Source organism: Bidens hawaiensis, unplaced genomic scaffold (assembly GCF_021521415.1).
Source record: "Bidens hawaiensis isolate Kalapana, Puna unplaced genomic scaffold, B.hawaiensis_p1.1 tig00009933_1, whole genome shotgun sequence".
Lineage (NCBI taxonomy): Eukaryota > Viridiplantae > Streptophyta > Magnoliopsida > Asterales > Asteraceae > Bidens > Bidens hawaiensis.
Window position 1 is genome coordinate 949,507 of NW_027491751.1, and position 20,977 is coordinate 970,483.

The window sequence follows — 20,977 nt, forward strand, 5'->3', positions numbered from 1 at the left end:
GACGTCTCAGTCACACCAAAGTTCTTATTTGTTATTATTATTATTAATGTGATAAAAAATAATAAAAATAACTAAATAATATCTATTGTTTTATGCATAAAATTTTAATAGAAACAAGTAATTATAATTATATAAAAAATTGATAAATAGTAAACGAGTCGAGCTTGAGCTTGAAAATTTACTCACGAGCCGAGCTCGAGCTTGGGCTCGACTTGGCTAGGCTCGTTTGCACCCCTACTCGCAAGTCATTTTATCAAACTCATGTTTAGCTCATTATTGCTTATTAATTATTTTATACACATTTTGAACTATATTTATATATTTCGAGTAAAATGTAAACGAGTCAAAGCTTGGCTTTGAAATGTAAAATTAATAAATAGAAGTCTAAAAGAGGTAAACTTACAAATACTAAAATACATAAGACTGGTTAAGGCTTGATGAACGTAAACGAGTTTCATATACAAAGTTTAAGCTCAACTTTGAATGAGGCTTAGGTTCGACTCAAGCTCGAAAAAGCCAGCCTCTTTTGCAGCCATTATGACTTAGCAATTTAGGCACGCCTTCTTTGACCCGTTAAGACACTGAATTTGTTTTTCCTCTTTGTTCTGTTCTTCAATACCCTCTCATGGCGGGATGCTATCAGCAGAGCTAGTGGCAAACTGTTAATACTGTTTAGGGTTTTAATTCCTCATAAACGACTAACCAGCGTCTATCTAAATCGTTTTCTAAACACAATGAACATTGCATCCAAATCCATACGCCGTTTAACCAAACTCCACACCAACCCACAAAACCCTAAACCCTCAATCACCTTCTCATTCTCATCATCATCATCATCATCATACAGAAAACGACTCAACAAACGAACCCAAGCCGCTTCAATACCAGCCCTGAACCAAACCCAATTCCACCAAGCCATTTCACACCTCCCACCACGGTTCAAACCCGAAGACCTCCACGACACAATCACTCACCAGCAAGACCCATTAGTCTGCTTACACCTCTTCAATTGGGCCTCAACACAACCCAGGTTCACACACGACGTATGCACATTCCACATCACAATTAAAAAACTCGGTGCCGCGAAAATGTACGACGAAATGGACCGAATCGTTGACCAGGTGTTAAAGATCCCGGCTTTCGGGTCTGAGGTTCTTTACAATTCGATAATTTATTATTTTACGGAAGCTAGGAAGTTGAGTAAAGCTGTTAGTGTTTATAAGCATATGAGGAGTGTTAAGAATCTGGAGTGTAGGCCGTCGATTCGGACTTATAATTTACTGTTTGCGGCGTTTTTGAGTAGGAGGAGTAATACTTATATTAATCATATGTATATGGGTACAATGAGGATGCTGTTTAAGCAGATGGTTGATGATGGGGTGGACCCGGATATTTTTGCGTTGAATTCGATGATTAAAGGTTACGTGTTGTCGCTGCATTTGAATGATGCGCTTAGGTTGTATCATCAGATGGGTGTGGTTTATGATTGTCGGCCGAATTCGTTTACGTTTGATTATTTGATTCATGGGCTGTGTGCGCAAGGGCGGACGTGTAATGCTCGGAAGATTTGTGATGAAATGAAGGAGAAAGGGTTTGTGCCGAGTAGTAAGTCGTATAATTCGCTTGTGTGTTCGTTTGCGCTCGAGGGTGAGGTTGATCAGGCGGTGAGTTATTTGTGGGAGATGGTTGGGAATCAAAGATCGGGTGATTATGTTACTTATTGGACTGTGGTTGACAAGTGTTGTAAGCTTAATAGGTGTGGAGATGCGGTTAGTTTGATCAAGGAATTGGAAGAGAAAAGATTAGTGGATAGACGTACTTACAAGAAGCTTCAACATGAAGTTAGAGTCAGATATGGAGATTTGTTTGACTGAAATGGGATGAAAAATGGTAACTTTATGTTTTCCTTGATTTAGTTACTAATTATAAGAGTTCATGAATAAGTTGTATTATGCTGTTGGCCTGCAAATGAACTAAACGAACATGAGCGCGCATGTTTGTGTTCGTTTGTTTAACTTTAACTGAACAAACGATCCGAACACGAACATTTAAACGAACGGGGTGTTCGTGCTCGTGTTAGTTTATGTTTCTTCGTTAACAATATAAACGAATGCTTACTGTACATAGATAAACGAACATAACTGAGCTGAAACCACTTAAAAGTTTATGTGAACAATGTGCTGGGCCTAAAACGTTACTAAATCTAGACTCAATTGTAATGAGCCTAAAAAATTTCAATATATGTGTTAACGAACGTAAACAAATGTAAGCTAACAGACATTAATGAACATTAATGGACAAAAACAAACAAATTTAAGTGAACGACTGAGACATGCATTCATGTTAGTTTGTTTAAAATTAAATAAACAAATTTTTATGTTTATGTTCGTTTGTTTACTAAATAAACAAAAGTAAATGAACTTTCCACCGAATGGTTCACCGAACATGTAGTTTGCTTACAAGCCTATTACGCAGGGCTAAAAAATGGTATCTTTATGTGTTTCTTGATTTCATAATGTGAAATCAACAATTATTAGCTTTTGCATCTAATTATCTCCCTATCATTTGTGTTTTTAAGTATCGTCATAAAAGAGGCTGTGTATTCTGTCACAGGGTTAACTAATCAGTTCGGGTAAAGTGTTGACATGCATACCTGAGTGGAGCTAAAGAGACCCAAGTCAACCGGTTATGTTTGGTTACCGTGACAAAAGGGGTTGGAAATCTTTCCAATTCAAGATCTCTATTTTATAGTCTTATCATCTTGATGGTTTACTGGTTTTGTATCTTGATTTGATCAGAACTTTTGAAAACTGCAGTTGTGGTTCGCATAGAAGCTTAGACCCTCGATGACTCGATTAGATACATAATTGGTCTCAAAATGCAGTTGGAAAGCTCGGTTAAGTGTGGTCCTGGGCAAAGCCTGGTTTGGGCCCTAAAATTGTTTTTCACTTTTTCCTATGCAATGTTGATGCAAGTGTTCTTTTTAGGTGTTACTGAAGTACATGTAATGTTGTAAAGATTATTTTGTATCTTTTTATTATTTATAGAAATAACATTAGATTTTTGAAGTTTTAGAAAAATACTTATTGAAAGTCTTTACTTTAAAAGTGGGCAGAAGATGGGCTGAGGGTTCCGTGATCTCCAATTGTAAGTTTTATGTTGCATGTTTCTTTGGTCATATGGTTTAATTATGATTGTCAGATATATTCATAGCTTTTTAGGGGTTGCAAATATCTTATATTTTAATCCATGCTATAGCTAATAACTCTGTCTCCAAGTTAGAAAACTACTATAACTTTAGGTGTATAATATACATGAAGGCTACTCAAGTATTTGAATTTTTCCTAAACGCCATCCGTATGTCGAAACTACTTTATAGGCCACGGAAGCATGTGCCCGGTCTTGTTCATGCCTAATCTGCCAAAAAAACATGACTAGGGAGGAATATCTCCTTTAAAAGTTTGGAAAGACAAGCATACCCTTGGGTTAACATGTGAAAGCAATGAGTTTTAAGTAAGGGGGCATTCTTTTCGTCATATTACAATATCTGGTTCTTTTACCCAGATTTGGTATCAATAAAAAAAAAAAAAAAAACTTTTATAAGAAGAAAAAGGAAATTAGTCCTTTTTCAGTCAGACTTTTGGACTGGTGTGTTGATCATGTTTATTCGTTGTCACTTCCAACTTTATGCCTGATATGAAATATGGAGTTTTAACTCCCTTCAGTTATATTGGAGTGAGTAGAGCATGCATAAGCTTGTTACAAAGAAGGTGCAACTGACCCAGCATCCTTGTACTTTATGTCGGATGCCAAATGTTTGATGTAATAAATTTGTAACTAAATTAAAAAAAAAATAGACTTATGTGCAAGAGTTATAATTAGTTTATAAATAAACACCTTTTCCATATCCGCCATATTTGATTACATTAACATGATCATATGCTACAAATGCAAAGACAAACTTAAAAGCATACTTTACAAAGTTTATCTCATTCAATACACAAACTTTATTTCCCAAAAACACAGTATTGCAACATTCCACCTCTCAATAAAACAAACTAATACCCAAGGAAAAAAAGCAAAAGAAAAAAACAATAGCAGAAACAACCCCTGCAAAGCATGAAATCACACGAAGTAATAATAATAAGACCAACTCAAATGGTAGAAACACAGAATCTTGGATAACAATTTGGGGTTTCCATCCGCCAAAAAGCCGCTCTGATTTAGCTATACGTGAAACAAACAAACCGTAGATACTTTGACCTCTATGAATGAATATTAACGGTCAAACCGTAAGTATTATGACCACAATGAGAAGCACAATCCCCAAAATCACAAAAAGTAAGCAAGTCTGCATTGACCAAATGTGAAAGAATTTAACATTTTAGAAACAGAAGAATGAACATGATAACTTACACACCACTTATAAATATTAAAAATTACCATGGAAGAGTTTGATTTTTGAGCCTTCGACGCTTTCAAAAGATGGGATTTTCCCTGTGCAGTTGCATCATGAGAATTCTCAATATTTGAACCAATATCATCTGAAACAAATCAATCAGTCACAACACGAACACAAAAAAAAGAATAAAAAAGTGAAAATTATACTTACCAACCATAGCTCCTTGCTCATGAACTAAGACTGCAAGATCTTTAAATATTTCATTCAACTCACCAATCTGGTTTTGAATTTCTTGTATTCCCTGATCTCTTTCTTCAATAATAGCTTCATTGAATGCAATCTCGTTGTCCAATAGTAACACTTCTTGTCGGCAGAATGAAAAATTAGACCGTTTTAACAAAATTACAAGAGTGTCCCTTGTATACCACAAAACTTGCCTTCGAGATTCGAAAAGAAGGGCTTGTTGTTCTGGACTTCTGCCTGAGCTGGAATCCACTTCACTGGCTTCATTACTGTAAATGATGTAAATTAATGAGGACGAAAAGGTAATTTGGCACATAGTCGGATTAACTTCATGATTATTTACCGTGATGAAGGTATAGGTTGAGGAACTGAAGGAGAGTAAGCTGTTTCCCTTTCAGCTGAAAGCCGTTGTGCTTTCTGAAATTCTTTTAAAACCGCTTGAAAGTCCTTAGCGAGTTTTGCATCTGTAATCTTTTTACTAGCCTGTAAAGCCAATCAAGAAAATAAAGTGAGGTTTTTTATGGCATGCATCTAAGTATCTAACTAACTTCAGTGCGATGATCTGTTTCACTAGCTTGCTTGAGTTTTTCGGATGTATCCTTCACCAATTGCCCAATATGTAGTCTTGTTTTGTGTCTAACATGAACAACAAAAAAAAAGTAATCTTTGTCAGTTTTCAATAGTAATCAAAGAAACAAATGTAAATCAGATAAAAAAATCTCATAACACTGGATATGGGTCTATAGCCCATTGTGTCCAAATGAATAAATTTAAACTCTATTATTGAACAAATATCTCCGTGGACCAGTCATGAAATCTGCTTTTAATAATTGATTTAATTTCAAAGAAATCTTAGTTACTAACTGCTCCTGGTATGATCTAAGACTTTATTGTTCAATAAGACCATTGCTCATTCAAATTCAATGCTTATGATTTAAGGCAATAAGACTAATCTATATCCAATTGTTTGTCCACAAATCATGTAACTGAGATCAGAACAGCTAATACTAAAAGGTTAAACAAGTACTACATTAGAAACTCTAAAACGACTATAAACAAAAATGCAAATAAATAAACAAAATACAGAATTCCATTAGTGGTGCAAACGATCTGAGCCGCTAGTGAGCTACTCGAGATCAGATCGATAAAAAGCTCAAAACGAGCCGACCTGAGCCTCAAATACAGCTCATTTAGTAATTAAGCCCTAGCTCAAGCCTTGTGTGGGAAACACGTTTAGGCTCGTTGAGCCATAACTAGCCTTGTGCATTAGTCTTTTGGAATTTTAAGTATCACTTTTACACTGCACATGTGAGCTCGAGCCAAGCTTTGGCTCATTTAAGGTACTGCACAATTGCACATGAGCTCGAGCCAAGCTAAGGCTCATTTAAGATTATTATAAAAATATACAAAAACAATTAAAAATGTATATTAAAAAAACTAATCAAAAGATAATAAAGTAGCCTAGCTCGAGCTTAAAAAAAACGAGCCGAGCTCGAGCTCTCTCAAGTCAAAACGAGCCAGATCAGCTCGTTTACACAGCCATGATCATAATTATTCATAATCGACATAGAAATCTAGTTCAATTATGCACCAAAACACGTAAAAAGTTGAAAGAGACGTACAGTTTATCACGAAGCTCAGGGGTGTCTTTAGGAGTACCAAGTGTATTTACGAGCCTCTGGAACGTGGAGACTGCAGTATTGATCTGTATAATTATAATTATTATTACATGTGAGTGTGAGCGACATATGAATGCCGACGACTACCTAACCATTCATCAATCACATCATAAAAATATACATACAAATTGTATGAAAGAAAAGAAACATAATAATGATTATTATAATAATGTGTGGGTTTTAGACTTTTAGTTTAAAGAAGATATATATATATAGGCAGGCTATAGTGGATACAATAAATGTTAAAAACAGACGAAGATACAAGAAGTTATATGCAAACGTGTTTTTATACATGGTAGTACCCGTGCGTTGCGGCGGGTAACGTAATGCGGTTTTAATTAGTACGGGTTTAATTCCTTGTGGTGCCGGTATTTGGTATAACAAAATTTATAATCAACATAGTTTATGACAAAAAGGAACATAAAAATGATAAAACAACATACTAAAAATAAACTAAATATAAATACAGACTGAGCGTTGTGTGGAAAGATATTTAGTAGCGAATCTCTACACATGACCATGACATATATCACCATAAACTCCCTTATAAACATAAACCAGCATAGTACCGGCGTTGTGGCGTGGTGGAGTATCGATGACCTTTTAATTATTGTTATTTTACTTTAAAATATATAGTTTTGTTTTTTTGTTAAAATCTTTATATAAACTATTATCTTTTGGTTGATAATAATTAGATTATTTTAAAATATATAGTTTTGGTTTTCTGTTAAAATCTTTTAATGTATGAATTGGATTTCTTTATATAAACTGTTATCTTTTGATTGATAATAATTATATTACTTTAAAATATAAAGTTTTGGTTTTCTGTTAAAATATTTTAATGTATGAATTGGATTTCTTTATATAAGCTATTATCTTTTGGTTGGTAATAATTTATACATATCCAATACTACTTGGAATTTTAACTTTCGTTTAAAGTAAGGAATTTCGTTTGTTCACTAAATGATTTTTATTTCAATAAAAATCTGGAAAAAATTGTTTTAAAATGACATAAATGAAAGTTAGAACTAGGTTCACCGGCAACGAAAATGAAAGTTATTAGTGTTACTAATCACATTATTATCACTTATTAGTATAGATAATTATTGATCAATGAGCTGTTTAAATTATTCATCATGCTTTTAAAATATAATGTTTCACATAAAATTGAATACAACTAATTAAATTTTATCTATATAATGGTATAAACTTTGTCAAACTGAGTTGCATAATACAATTTCTTTAATCTAACCTAACACTTTATTTAAATGGATACAAAATGTAGTATAAAACTATAAATCGACATAACTGTTACAAAATCAACCAAATTTAAGTGATACATTCCTATCCATCAAAATGGTGTATAACTCATAATTGTCATCTCTTTTAAGCAAGCCTTTAGCCATGAAAATCCAAAATCAAAGTGAAAATGATAGCAGAAAGTTTTAGCTTTGCAACCTTGTCAATTTTACTACAAATGAAAACGACACGGGTTTCTCCAAAACCGACACGTAAACAATTCAAGATTGTACATGATTACAAGTAGCTTTGTTTGCTACATAAACAACACTCAAACAAAATACATGATTACAAGTAATTAACTGGGCAACTCCAAACACAAAAGGTTAATTATCATTCTTTTTCTTAAGCTTGGCACATCCCATGTTACAAGCTAAAATTAAGCATTATGTCATTAATGTTCATTGTCGCCGTAAATGTAGCAACATTATTCACGCATGTTCTTTACAATACCAAAAGTGTTAGTACCTCATGAGTATGATCTAACAACGCCACAATTACAAAAAAGATTACGAACTTAAAAATCCCACCAAACAGATATATACCTCATCAGGCACTTGCATGTGGCTAGCGTGTTGTGGGTCCAAACCTCACTGTTCACCCACGTTACACATTTAAGTGTGTGAGAACTACACATAATTTAGAAAGTAGCCCAGGTCTATCGCTTGCTATTAACTTGATTACCGTTTGGTCGGTTGAGGACATGACCCCAATTGACATCCACTGACGATGTATAGATAGTCCCTAACCCAAGTGCCTGAGAATCAGAACCGAGAGCAACCTTAATTATTAGATTCCTAAAAGACGTTTGAAAGGAGGTGCCCTCTGTCATAACAAATTAAATTTTAATATGATATAATTCTAAAAATGTGGGGAAAATAAAGTGAAATCAAGGCCAAGAACTCACTTCTGAATAAATGATTAAGCTGTCTCGAGGCATAAACTCGTAAACTAACATCCTGTGATCGTCTTCTAGGCAATAACCAATTAACTTACAAAATTTGGATGATTTAGCTGCCCTAAATAACTAATTTCAGTCTGCAATAAGATCAAATAAAAAAACCAACTTAAACCAATTAAAAAAACCTTGGTTAACATAAATAAAGTGAAATACACCAACAAAACTGGAACTTACCAGCCATTCTTGTTGACCTTGAAGACCTTGTTGATTTAGTCTTTTAACAACAATGACAGTATCAATAACGGGCTTTGCAGGTTGAAGTGGATATTCATCAATCCACACTTTAAAAAAACCGACCCAAAACCGCCTTCTCTAAGAACACCACCGGGTAAAAAAAATTCTAGATTAATATGGAAGCACAATGTACACATGAATAACTGTATGCGTGCTTCTAAAATTAACCAATTAGGGCAGAAATTTAAACTGGCCCATGCAAACTTAAGTGGATAAATGATTAAGAAGTTGAAAGAGAACAAACAGATTATGAACGTGATCTTTCTTTGTATGATTATTTTTGCAAAACATAGTTTTTTTTACGTAACATGACATAAAAAGAAACCAAAATTTAAGTTATGAAGAGAAATAAAGATCTAAGGATATCTACAACAACCACATTTATGTAAATCATGTAAACCCAAAATTTGTCAAAGTGGAGTCATTTTTATGTTTACAATTGTATCTTTATGTTAATATGATGCGTTGTATATTGCAAAAATCATGTTTCAAGATTGTCAAAATATTATTAAATGTCATAAATAGGATGAACGTATCCCTTTTAATTGCAATTTTGAATGAACATTGGTGTAAAGAAAACGATAACATTTATATTTAGCTACTTTGTTAAATATAAAAATACAGCATGGAGGTGTGATTAAAACAACAATAACAAATTACCACATGAAAATTAAACAATCAAGTTGACCTTAATCCATAAGAAAACCTAATTAAATCTAAGTCTCCCATCCAATTTAGTGAAGCTCGGGCTCAGCTCCTTTTATAGACAAGCTTATTTATTATTTATAGGCTCGAACTTGTTTAAGCCCGACTTGGTTCGTGCTTCTTGTTAGCCAATCTCGAGAGCTTGCAATTGGTTCAGCTTGTTTACACCTTTAATTCAACTCTAAAGCCATCCTAACATACAATATGAATATTAACCTAGATTCTTACAGTTGGTAGAGCATTTAGCATATGAGAAAGAATTTAACTATCAAGTAATAAACAAACTACCACATAAAGACTAAACAATTAAGTTGATCTGTACATTTAAAAAAATTAATCAAATCACAGTCTCCATTCGGATTATATAATTGAACTAATTAAACAACACCAGTGCGTAACAATGAAGATAATAATAATAATAATAATAATAATAATAATAATAATAATAATAATAATCGAACCATGGGAGCGTGATTGCATTTAGGAACGATGGTCTGTTGAGCACCAGGATCTTGAGCATGCATTGTCTTCAACTAATACCTGTAAATTCATCAAATTTAACCGCAATTGAGTTATCTATTGTGTGTTCCGTTAAAGATGTAATATAACCTGAAACAACTCACGGTTTTTTATTTTATAAATTCCAAGCTGTGACCATGTGGTCATCTCTAAAACTTCCTCCATGGTTCCACAAATTCCTGAAAACACCAACACCATCAATAGTTTAATACAAATTTTATGTACAAAAATCATAAAATTTAAACATGATTATAAAAATACCAAGAAGTGCAACAAACGAATCATCTTGTCATCCCATGCCAGTTTTCCTATTATGCATATCTGAAATAATGCGCACATCGCCAATGGTTTCATGAGATATCTATCAAGATGAACAAAATTAGTCCTAATTGATCTTTTAATTGCTCACCATTTATAAACTACAAAAGGGAAAAGTACCTCGATGGGCACAACAGTTTTTGGAATAACCCAGCATGTGCATAAGCAACAATGATTTTGTTGAAATTGGTAACATGTTAGTAACAAAAATCACACATTTTTGTTTGCCCATTAAACCAACACTTCCACCACCATGTACTAGGGTATCTTCCAAATAGCCTATAGTTAACAAAAGCAACATATAATCACAAAGTTTAATCAAGAGATGGTGCACCAAAAAGTGTCAATTCAATTCTAATTACTTGGAATTACAAGAAGGCACAACGATGATAAAAAACACAAATTGAAAACATCAAACTCCAAATTTATAACAAACCAAGTTCTAAGTAGCATCTTATCAAACAGGTGGTGTGCAAGCAATCCTGTACAAATAGTCATCCAAAATATAACTCCCAATTCAGTAGTAGCAACACTATAGACTTGTCTATGACCAGGACAGCTTCCACCAAATCACTACATGATATACTGAAATTCAACCAAAATTGACCACATAAAAAACCAAGAGTCACCAGTTAGAAGCTAAGGGGCATCAGTTTGAAACCATACAAATACTTACCGGAACTGTTTTCAGCATGAATGTTAGATGTAATCAGAATAAATTTCATCTGGCTTGAGACAAGAAATCAATCGAAAATAGAATATGAAAGGGAATAACTGTTGTGGCAATCGATTAGGACTGGAGACGAAAAGTTAAATAGCAGATGAATGTTCAATGATGTTACAGTTGAAACCTATAATTAATTGGTGGAGGCGAAAAGACGATTAAACGCAGAGGGGGATTAATTGATTGATCGGAGACGGGATGCCTGAGATCGAGAGAGTTGCCGGAAGAGTTAAATAGTGAGAGAAGATAGGATATGAAAGGTCTACTATGTATTATAATTATGTATTATAACGTAAAAATAAATATTCGTTTGGTTCAGGTCAAATAAATATAGATATAGATATTTAGCTGATCGTTTTAATTATGTCAAACAAATGGCTCAAAACGGGTTATTTTTGTAAAAATAAATATTGGTTTGGTTCAGGTCAAAACTTGCTATTTTAAAAAATTATTTGTTTGGTTCGGCTCAAAACGGGCCACTTTATAATCGTATCACTTCAGTAGCACTGTTTGATCTACCCAAAAATAAAAGTAGCATTGTCAACACCCTGATAATTTATAAAATTATTATAATGGGTTGGGTTCAAATAAGAAGTTTGATTTTCTTAAGAAGGCTAGGAAGGAGGGTATTTTAGTATAATACTTTAATATCAAAACCTACTTACTTTAATTTCAAAACCCACTTAAATTAATTTCAAAAACCCACATACATAAAACTCAATTACATCTTCACTCATCTCTTACAACCACCACCACTCCACTGTCCACCGCCACCACAACCGTCACCCACCGCCACCACCTCGCCGGAAAAGTCCAAAAAAATACAATGAAAAACACTATGAAAAACACAATGGAAAAATACACTATGAAAAAAAAACACAATGATAAAAACACAATTGTATGGCTCAATGTAAATAACACAATGGAAAAAACACAATGAAAAATACTATTGTATAACACAATTTTGTAAAACACAATTCAGTAAAACACAATTTGTAAAAAACACACTAATTTTTTTTAATTTTTATATTACAATATGGTACTCATATAAAAGATAAAAAGACACTCATTATTATGGTGAATTTGTTTTTCAATAAAAACGTCGTAAAAAAAGTTATGGACGTTTTAAAATGATGTGGGAATTAGGCATGTGCCTTGCATGTGAAGAGAGAAAGTCAACAAATGTGTTATTCCTTTTATACCCTTTACCTTGTGCTCACACTTGATTACTTCTTATCCTTCCTATAAAAAGTATACTTCCTATTATAACCTAACCCCAATTATAATATTCATTATGTATATGCTTTGTGTTCTTTCACAAGATAACAAGTAGCATACACTACAATCAAAATGTCAACACCCTTTATAATCAAACATAAGCATGTTTATATTGACATTACTAATTGTAGTTAGTTCTTTTATGTTTGCCTTTTTTTATTATTCTAAAATATTACTTATTAGTAGTTGTCCTGATTTAGTAAGAGAAAGTAAAGAAAGGAATCTACCTATACAATTAAACTAACTTATTTTTTAGACACTTAGCACGTTCCTTTTGCTATATTGTTAGAGTTTCCATATATACTAAGTCATATTATAATATCTTAATAATTAAATAAGTTAAAACTAAATAATTATATTTTCTGGACGACCTGCATCTCTTTTCAAGTTAATCAAATCTACATTTTAAATTTAAAAAAATGTTCGAGTATTAATAACAATAATAATTACATTAATTATAGGTTTCAACTCTCCTATTTTTGTTGCATCTTTATGAAATTATTTTTACATTAAAAACCGTTTGACTATTAATAACAATATTAACTAAATTAACTATAGGTTTCAACTTTCCTATTTTTGTTGCATATTTCAAATTTCAAATTTATGTGTCAACTGATTACCTTGAATGAAATTGAGAATAACATTCATTTTTAAGTTAACTAACAAAAAATATTTATGTTATTATTCCTCTCTATATACTTTCAGTTTTACACAATCAATTTCACACCAGGTTTTTTCATCTATCAAATTCTACAATTTCGCATTTCTTTATAAGGTTCATTTGTATTACTCAAATTATTTCATTCATTCATATTATTGATATCATTCATATATTTTAATTATTAATACTTTGTTTGCATTCTTATTATTTTATTACAAACAACACAATGGAGCAAAAAAAAAAAAGACAACCATGTTTAATAAGTTGGATACGCTTAATAATTATTGTTTTCTCAAGGTCCGTATATTGAAGTTATTGCGTCTAAAGGCCAATAACAACCCCGGTGAATGTTGATGAAGGAGTGATGTTTGGCGCTTTAAAGGTTGATATGTGATGAATGTTGGAGGCTTAAAATAAATGCAACACTTGAAGACCTTTTTTATTTTGCCTTTCAGTTTTAGTGCGTTTTGTTTTCTAAAACAATTTCTTCATGTTTCCAATTTGGTTTGATTTGTGTTGGATTTTTATATATCGTCTGAATTTATGGCTTGCTTTATAATTTGGTTATTTTAGATTCTAGGGTAATATGTCAAAATCTAAGCCTTTAGCATATCTGGTGTTTGGAAAAGTAAATGTTTTTTGAATTTGTTACACTAAATTGTTTTAATTATCTTACTTTTCAAAACATACTTTTATAACATTTGCATTTTGTTGTCTTCTTTGTGTGTTAAAAATTAGATTACCCATGGTATATGATTTTCTAAATCATTAATAATATTAAACATTTATTGAAGTCAATATAGTGATCACCTCGATAATTTGTACTCAACATGTTATCTTCTATTTGTTAATCAACAAAAAAATTTTTATACTCACAAAAACCATGAGTAACGAAAATGGATTATTTATCAACTATAAGGTGTGATGTTTATAACAATTTTTAATTCATGTTGGTTAAATATGTAGTCCATTGAGCCTTAGTCAATTTTTCTTATTAACCGTCTCTTTGATTTCCTGGTTGAATATGAATATGAACTCATGGTAGACACATGCCATTGCCTTATGCTAAGTATACACTTATTAGTTTATGAATTTTAAATTTTTAACTTTTAATTGTGTTTTTAAACATTGAACTTTGTATCTTATTTTAGTTTATCTTTATGTTTGACAATAATTTTCTTTCGTACCAGTACTATTTACAACTAAATATCATGTTGTCGTCCTAGAAAACATATTACAAATTACAATATAATATAAAATTATATATGTTTGTTAGACGATTTCAATATGTCCACCCGTGTCTTGCACGAGTCAATAACCTAGTATAACACTATTTCACATATGTAATACACGCTATTGAATATGCAACATAACACTATCACACGTTTGTAATACGCACTATCGCATATATGCAATATAACACTATTGCATATTCAATAATGTGTATTACATATGTTAAATAGTGTTGTATTATATACAATACAATACTATTAATGCGATAGAACACTATTGCACATATGCACTACATCGACTTTTATTTATTTAAAGTTTTTTCATGCGCTTGACCCAAATTCGCGTGTATGGGTCTCACTATATCCGGATAGTCCTTTAATAGGCTATAACATCTCATTTATTTGTAAAACCCTTTCATAATCAAACAATAGTTTTAGTGGGTCATGGGTCTCCCCAAAATCGGATACCCTTTAAACGGGTTATAGCATGTCATTTATTTGTGAGATATCCCCTTAATCATTAGACAAAAATTTCTACGGGTCATGGGTTTCACCAAACCCAAATATCCCTTAAATAGGTTATAATATCTCATTTATTTGTGAAACACGCTCATCATCAAACCCTAATTTAATTTTTCTCCTTTACATATTCTTCATCGCCAGTCTATCATCTCCATCACCGGTTAACTTTCGATTACCACCCACCATCGTCAACCTCCCCTCTCATACATCAACCATTATTGTTACCTGCATCAACCGCCCACTTTTCATAAGACAAATATTTATATTCATTTTTGTTTGTTTAAAAGAATCGACATGTTCATGTTCGGTTATGTTTGTTCGTTAAATATTTAAAAAACCTACGTATCTCAATTGAAAGAGCCTAAACCTTAAAATATATAATGAACTTAACAAATTAATATATACATATTAAGATCAAAGCAAAACTATGTTAAAAATAAAAATAAATCATTACAAAATATAAAATAGAAAAATGATTAAAAAAACCTAAATAAAACCCCCGCCGGGGGGGGGGGGGGGGCGCTCAAACTAGTATGCAATAAAACACTATTTCACATACGCAAAACACAATATTTCATATATGTAATACAACACTATTGCATGTGTGCACCGACTTTTTTTTCTGGTTAAGAATAACAACATATAAGAAAGATAGACGAGATAAAAAAATTGATTTTTTTAAAATTTAAAAATATTAATAATTAGTTCTCGAGTTCTTTTTCTAACAAAGAGTTCTCTCTTGATCTTGCCCTTACAATATATATATATATATAATGAGAAGAAACAAAAACAAGTAAAAACGCCAGTAAGAATATGGTATGATGATATCTTATGTAACAACTAAGAGTTTTGGTGTGGCAATGATCTTAGTGGATCATTTGACGGCACCTTATTAGTACAAGGTGTGTGCATGTGTTTTTTGTTTTTGTTTTCTTTTTGTTTTATTTCTGATAGGTAAAGAAAATCAACAGAATGTCATGTTATTTTTGCTTTGTTTTAGTTCCTGTATCGTAATGAACGTGATGAAAACCGATCTCATACGCATGGACTCATCGCATTTTATTTTAGTTTTAGTATCGTAACAAATGTAACGAAAACCGACCTAATGCCAGTTTTTTTTGTTTTAGTTCCTGTCACAACCCTCGACCCCTTACACGCGCGGATCCGTAAATATGAACAGTGGTACTGGTGCTTATTAAAGTATTTTGCAGAAGAGAATTTCATTAAAATCGTAGTTAGGAAAAATTATCAGAGTGTAAAAAACTGTGATTCTTATCATAAACTGGGGATAAAACCCATTTTTATATAAGCATAAGTTATGTAGGGATAAACCTCAATTTACAAAACATATTTCTTTATTTTTGTGACAAGCCACTTATTTAAACTGAGGAGCCCGGTGGTACTATTCCCGTATCTTTTCACAACAAGTCACGCGGAACATGATTAAAAACATTTGATCAATGGGAAATACCAGTGAGTATAGTGATTTGTAAATGACACATTTTTAAAACTATAGCTTTAAAATGTTTTTACATTTGCCTGCTTACAAATTAACCAAATGTACTTGTCACTCGACCGTATCTCTGACTTGGTTATATTACTTATTGGCTAACTCTGTGTTCGATAAGTAATGATAGAAATAAGAATTGTATACAAAACCCCACAATACCAGTGGTAACCATCTCATAAGTCTACAAAGGCTTCATCATTATAATGTAATGAAAACCGTTTAAAAACGTTTTGAAAACATTTGGACTGTTATACTTTCTCATGGGTTATACAGATTCAAAAATCTCAATGACAGTGATGGAAAACTGGTTATCTCGCACCAATGTGAGTTATACGAAAACTCGAATGTCTCCTCTTGCAAGTTTACAAGTTGCAAGCCGCCTGGTGGTAAGCACCTAACTTAATGCAATGTAGTATGTATTAGTATAAATCGAAAAGCTTTAACGATAATCACGAGATTGAACTTTACACGATGGCACAAAGTCTCACGTTGTTCAGGCAGATATTTGGATTCGTGTACTAAAGTCTCGATCAATCAGACATGGTATAGTTGTAGCTACTGGTGGCATTATATCAACACCTTAATATATAAGAAAGTGAGAGCGAGAGAAGAGATTTTTGAACGAGGAATTTAGCGTTGTTCACTCCCCTTTTATAGCTAACTTTAAGGTCGGTCGCGTATCGCGATGAGCTTAACATAAGGTCATCGCGGTGCGATGGCTTTATAGCCTTACCGAGCCAGCCCTAGCTATGCCACGTGGCCTGGCACATGACATACAACGTGTCCCGGTTACGTACACGCACGTCACATATCACGATGGGTCATTAAGTACCCGTCGCGTAGTGCGAAGGCCACCAAAATTTTCCGGATAATTAAAAGGCGACGAGGTTGTGTTTATTCATCGCGTAGCGCGACCACCAAAAACACTAAGGCGGCTAGCGGTGATGCGAGTATGCAAAGTGCACCATTAAAGCATCACATTGCGCCCATCACAATTTGCCTGAGCCCCTGCCTATCGGGTGCTTTTCACTCTCGCTGAGACCACTGAATGTGTCTTGTCATACAAGAATATAAACTTGTTAGCCTTCCTCTTTATAAGGAGCTCACAAATTTATCATTCTAGTTATGTGGGACAAACCATTTTCCTATTTCACCAATATGGGATAAATCCACTTTTCATAGTGCACATTTTTGGTTTGTTATAGTTCTCGTATCGTAACGAACGCCATGAAAAACGACCGAATTTGCGTAGATTCACCATCCCAACGTCCGGGATCGTCAACGGTTGGGTTTTACCAACACACGAGTTTTACCAACCACCAACACAGCCTTAATGATCCACTTCAATTTTTATATACTGTTTTTTTGTTTTATTTTTGTTTTAATCCGGTACAAAAACATACGTAAAATCAAAACAAAAGAATTTGCGTCGACTTACCGCCTTATCTTGAGACAGACAACACTTTAGGTTTTACCGATCAGTCCCGGATAAACCACTAGTTTGATATATAACTCACAGGTCAAGGTTTAAAACAGTCTAGTAGGTTTCAATCCAATCCATGAGCACGTATAGTTGAATAAAACGTGTTTGGATTTCTGGTGACCCATTTACCTTGTTTTATTTTTATTTATATTTAAAGAAATGAACGGCTATTTGATTCAAATTTATAAAAGACGACATAGTTGAGTACAACTTTCATAGTATGATAAAAGAAAACGATAGTCAAGCTAAAATTGAGTTGTTTATTTTGGTATTAATTTGAAAACATGCCATGTTTATTTTGGTATTAATTTGAAAATATCCAATGTATCGGCCAATCATACACCGTTATTTCATTTCTACCCTTTGGTACCCACAAACCCAAAAATAACTGGAAACACCTATTCACGAGTACTCTAAAACTTTTTTTGTTTTTTGTTAAAATTTAAAAATAAAATAAAACAATTAAATTTAAACAAAATTAAAAATTAAAATTATTACATAATTGAAAACCGGAAAAATAATATATGACGATCAAAACAAAAAAAAATTAAAACACGTACATCTAAACAAGATGATTCTTCGGTCAATTATATTTTTCCGTAATTTCTCGTTTGCAATTTATAGCGATTTTCTTCACATCGTCCTTTAGATGACCATGTGGCCGAGTATATGTCTTAAAGTCTATGTCATACATCCCTTTGGCTACACTCTCGCGTTGTTTCGCAATCAACGCTTTAAAATCCTCCACTTGTTGCTTTTTAGCATCCACCAAATCTTGAAGCGTTGCTTCCACCAAATCTTGTACTCATCTAGTTTGTCACCCGAGATCATCGTTTGAGAATTTTGCCATTGGGATTTGAGTGAATAGAAATGGTGAAGGTTGAGTGAATAAAAATGATGAAATGTTTGAGTGAATAAAAATAGTGAAGAGTTAGTGGTATTTATATGTAATAAATTGAGTATTAGTGGGTGTTTTAATTTCTTCAAAAATCTCCAACGGTCATATGTTTCATGGTAAACCTTTGCCACAAATTGTAATTTAGCAAACTACCCACATAGTTAGGGGTGGATTTGCCATGTGATAAACAACTCATAAACCTTCCCCACTTTAGTACCCCTTCCTCTCTATCAGGTTAGTTGTGTCATGTTCGACCCACCAATTCATGAAGACGATGGATTTAACCCAAATTTTACTAGGTTAATACACATAATTAACTACGAGAAACATGAACATAAGACATGTACCTATTGTTTTAACTATAATAATTACGTGGTTCTTACGATTTTCTACTTTACGATCCTTAAAACTTGGAATCTGAATCCCAAAATTTTAAGATGAAATTGATCCTGAGAACTTGTGAAATTGCAGTTCTTCATTAACCAAAATCAAACAATTAAGCCCAAGCATGCAAGTGGATTGCCATATAATTGTTTAACTCCCATCAATAACCATACTCTGTTGCTTGAGAAATCTCTGCTGCTTCAAAATAAATGCCTCAACAGCAATCCTAAACTCTTCATTACTCAGTTTATCCACAGCCGGAAATGAGTAAATCGTCGGTTCTAGCTCGCCTGAGGCAACCGCCTTGCTCTTCCTCCTCTCGGTCGCTGACCTCCTTAACTCCGGTTGATGCTTAACCGAAATCTTGCTCTTCAAATCCGATTGGGTTCTCTGAAACCTCTCAATCTGCTTTGCCGCCTGCTTGATCGCTGTTACAGCGGCCACTTCTGGCTCCGGTTCGATCTTCGTTTTCTCCATTGGTGGTTCAGTCAATTGCAATGGAACCAGTTTAACTTTTGGGATGTCAGGCACAGTTTCGTCTTTGCTGTTGTCATATTGTATTCCGAGACTACTAGACTCGTTTCCAGAATCCGAATAACGGGAAAGGAGGTAACAAACAAAGACGATTACATTTCCGACTAGAAACACAACGTGTTGGTTCATCAAGTAAGACGCTAAGGCTAGTAAATACTCGCCCGAGAATTTGAAAACCAAAGGAAGACGCGTGGATGACCACGAAATCAATGCAACCGCCACAAAAGCCTCGATCAACTGAACTGCTTTCGTGATATTTGTAAAAAGTTTGTATCGCGCAAGCGCATTCGCCTTCTGGGCTTTAAAATTGTGAACGAAGTCAAAAGGTTCCATAATTGAGGAACAGATGGAAAGAATTAAAGTAAGAATAGGAAGAGTGTGTGAAAGGGGAGAGGGGGACGATGGAAAGTTTCAAAATGAGACTACGAATTTATAAAGGCGTGTGACAGATTAAGGAACCAAAGTACCAAACAGAACATGTAGACCGACCCATTATTCCCACGCGTGTGAGACTGGAAGTGGTCTTGTTTTACTGTTTAATTTAATATGTTTCCTTTTTTAATTTTATAACCCGTAAATATTACCCTTTATAAAAATTGAATTCCTTACTTCCTTTCTACTTTATAGTGATCCAACATTTACCTTCTAAAATACACTTTAATCACTTTAACATTTTAACAAAATGGGACTTGCGTTTAAGATGTTTTGATAGTGGTTTATTAGTACACTATAAATTGTAAGTTTAATAAATATAATTGGGTTATTTTTCAAGTTATACCTTATAAAAGAAAACAAATATGTAACTTATCAAAAGTATAAGAAAATAAAGTAATAGAGAAACTTTTAAAGTAAAAAGTATGAAATGTTTGAAGAGAAGTCTAGTTTATCTATTTAGAAATGGAACGCAAAATCTTTTAGCAAAAGTTTTTCTCATTGATACAAGAAGATTGAGTCAAATAGTCAAGGATGGGAATATCAACATAGACATGTTGAATTCTGAAAAATCCAAAATATGCATATAATTTTTTTTTAATCCACCACCACTCTATATTTATGAATTTATAAACAAACAATAGTATACGTACTATTGCCATAATAATTAATAAATTTTGTAGTGATTACATCGAAACAGAAGACAAGCGGGTAATAAGCTGAGACGCTGCCGCTTTTTAAATTGCACAAAATAAATATAATTGCATTAAAAAACACTACATTTATCTTTACTGTTTAATTAAATAGTACCTTTTTTTATATATTTATTTTTAAAGTTTCTCTCTTCTGTACTGACAGCCAATTTCAACAAATATTAAAAAGTAAATAGGGGCAAATAAACATTCCCTAAATTTACAAAAAAACATTAATTTTTCTCTTTCTTCATCTATTCTATATTT

The 20,977-nt window shown here is 32.9% G+C and overlaps 3 protein-coding genes across 3 annotated transcripts; 1 reads left to right on the forward strand and 2 right to left on the reverse strand.

Moving 5' to 3' along the window:
• Window positions 1–733: 733 nt before the first annotated feature.
• On the forward strand, window positions 734–1,887 carry LOC143533856 (pentatricopeptide repeat-containing protein At2g27800, mitochondrial-like). Its single transcript, XM_077028501.1, has one exon. It carries the CDS (start codon window positions 735–737, stop codon window positions 1,872–1,874), a length of 1,140 nt encoding a protein of 379 aa, XP_076884616.1. The 5' UTR covers window position 734; the 3' UTR covers window positions 1,875–1,887.
• Window positions 1,888–4,208: 2,321 nt separating this feature from the next.
• On the reverse strand, window positions 4,209–10,381 carry LOC143533853 (syntaxin-22-like). Its single transcript, XM_077028497.1, has 10 exons — window positions 10,321–10,381; window positions 10,133–10,221; window positions 8,759–8,896; window positions 8,620–8,661; window positions 6,268–6,407; window positions 5,188–5,281; window positions 4,989–5,128; window positions 4,613–4,914; window positions 4,444–4,544; window positions 4,209–4,351 (listed from the first exon to the last, which is right to left on the reverse strand). The coding sequence occupies exons 1-10, from the start codon at window positions 10,379–10,381 to the stop codon at window positions 4,286–4,288; spliced, it is 1,173 nt and encodes a 390-aa protein (XP_076884612.1). The 3' UTR covers window positions 4,209–4,285.
• An 8,821-nt stretch (window positions 10,382–19,202) lies between these two features.
• LOC143533854 (uncharacterized) lies at window positions 19,203–19,919 on the reverse strand. The gene has a single exon (XM_077028498.1). The coding sequence runs from the start codon at window positions 19,917–19,919 to the stop codon at window positions 19,203–19,205; it is 717 nt and encodes a 238-aa protein (XP_076884613.1).
• Between the last annotated feature and the right edge of the window lie 1,058 nt (window positions 19,920–20,977).

Coding starts and splice junctions, on each gene's coding strand:
- LOC143533853 (XM_077028497.1), bottom strand. CDS start 10,381: ATGTGCGCATTATTTCAGATATGCATAATAGGAAAACTGGCATGGGAT. Junction 10,222..10,320: donor ATGGGATGACAAGATGATTC/GTTTGTTGCACT, acceptor TGGTGTTTTCAG/GAATTTGTGGAACCATGGAG. Junction 5,282..6,267: donor CCTGAGCTTCGTGATAAACT/GTACGTCTCTTT, acceptor TGTTCATGTTAG/ACACAAAACAAGACTACATA.
- LOC143533854 (XM_077028498.1), bottom strand. CDS start 19,919: ATGGAACCTTTTGACTTCGTTCACAATTTTAAAGCCCAGAAGGCGAAT.
- LOC143533856 (XM_077028501.1), top strand. CDS start 735: ATGAACATTGCATCCAAATCCATACGCCGTTTAACCAAACTCCACACC.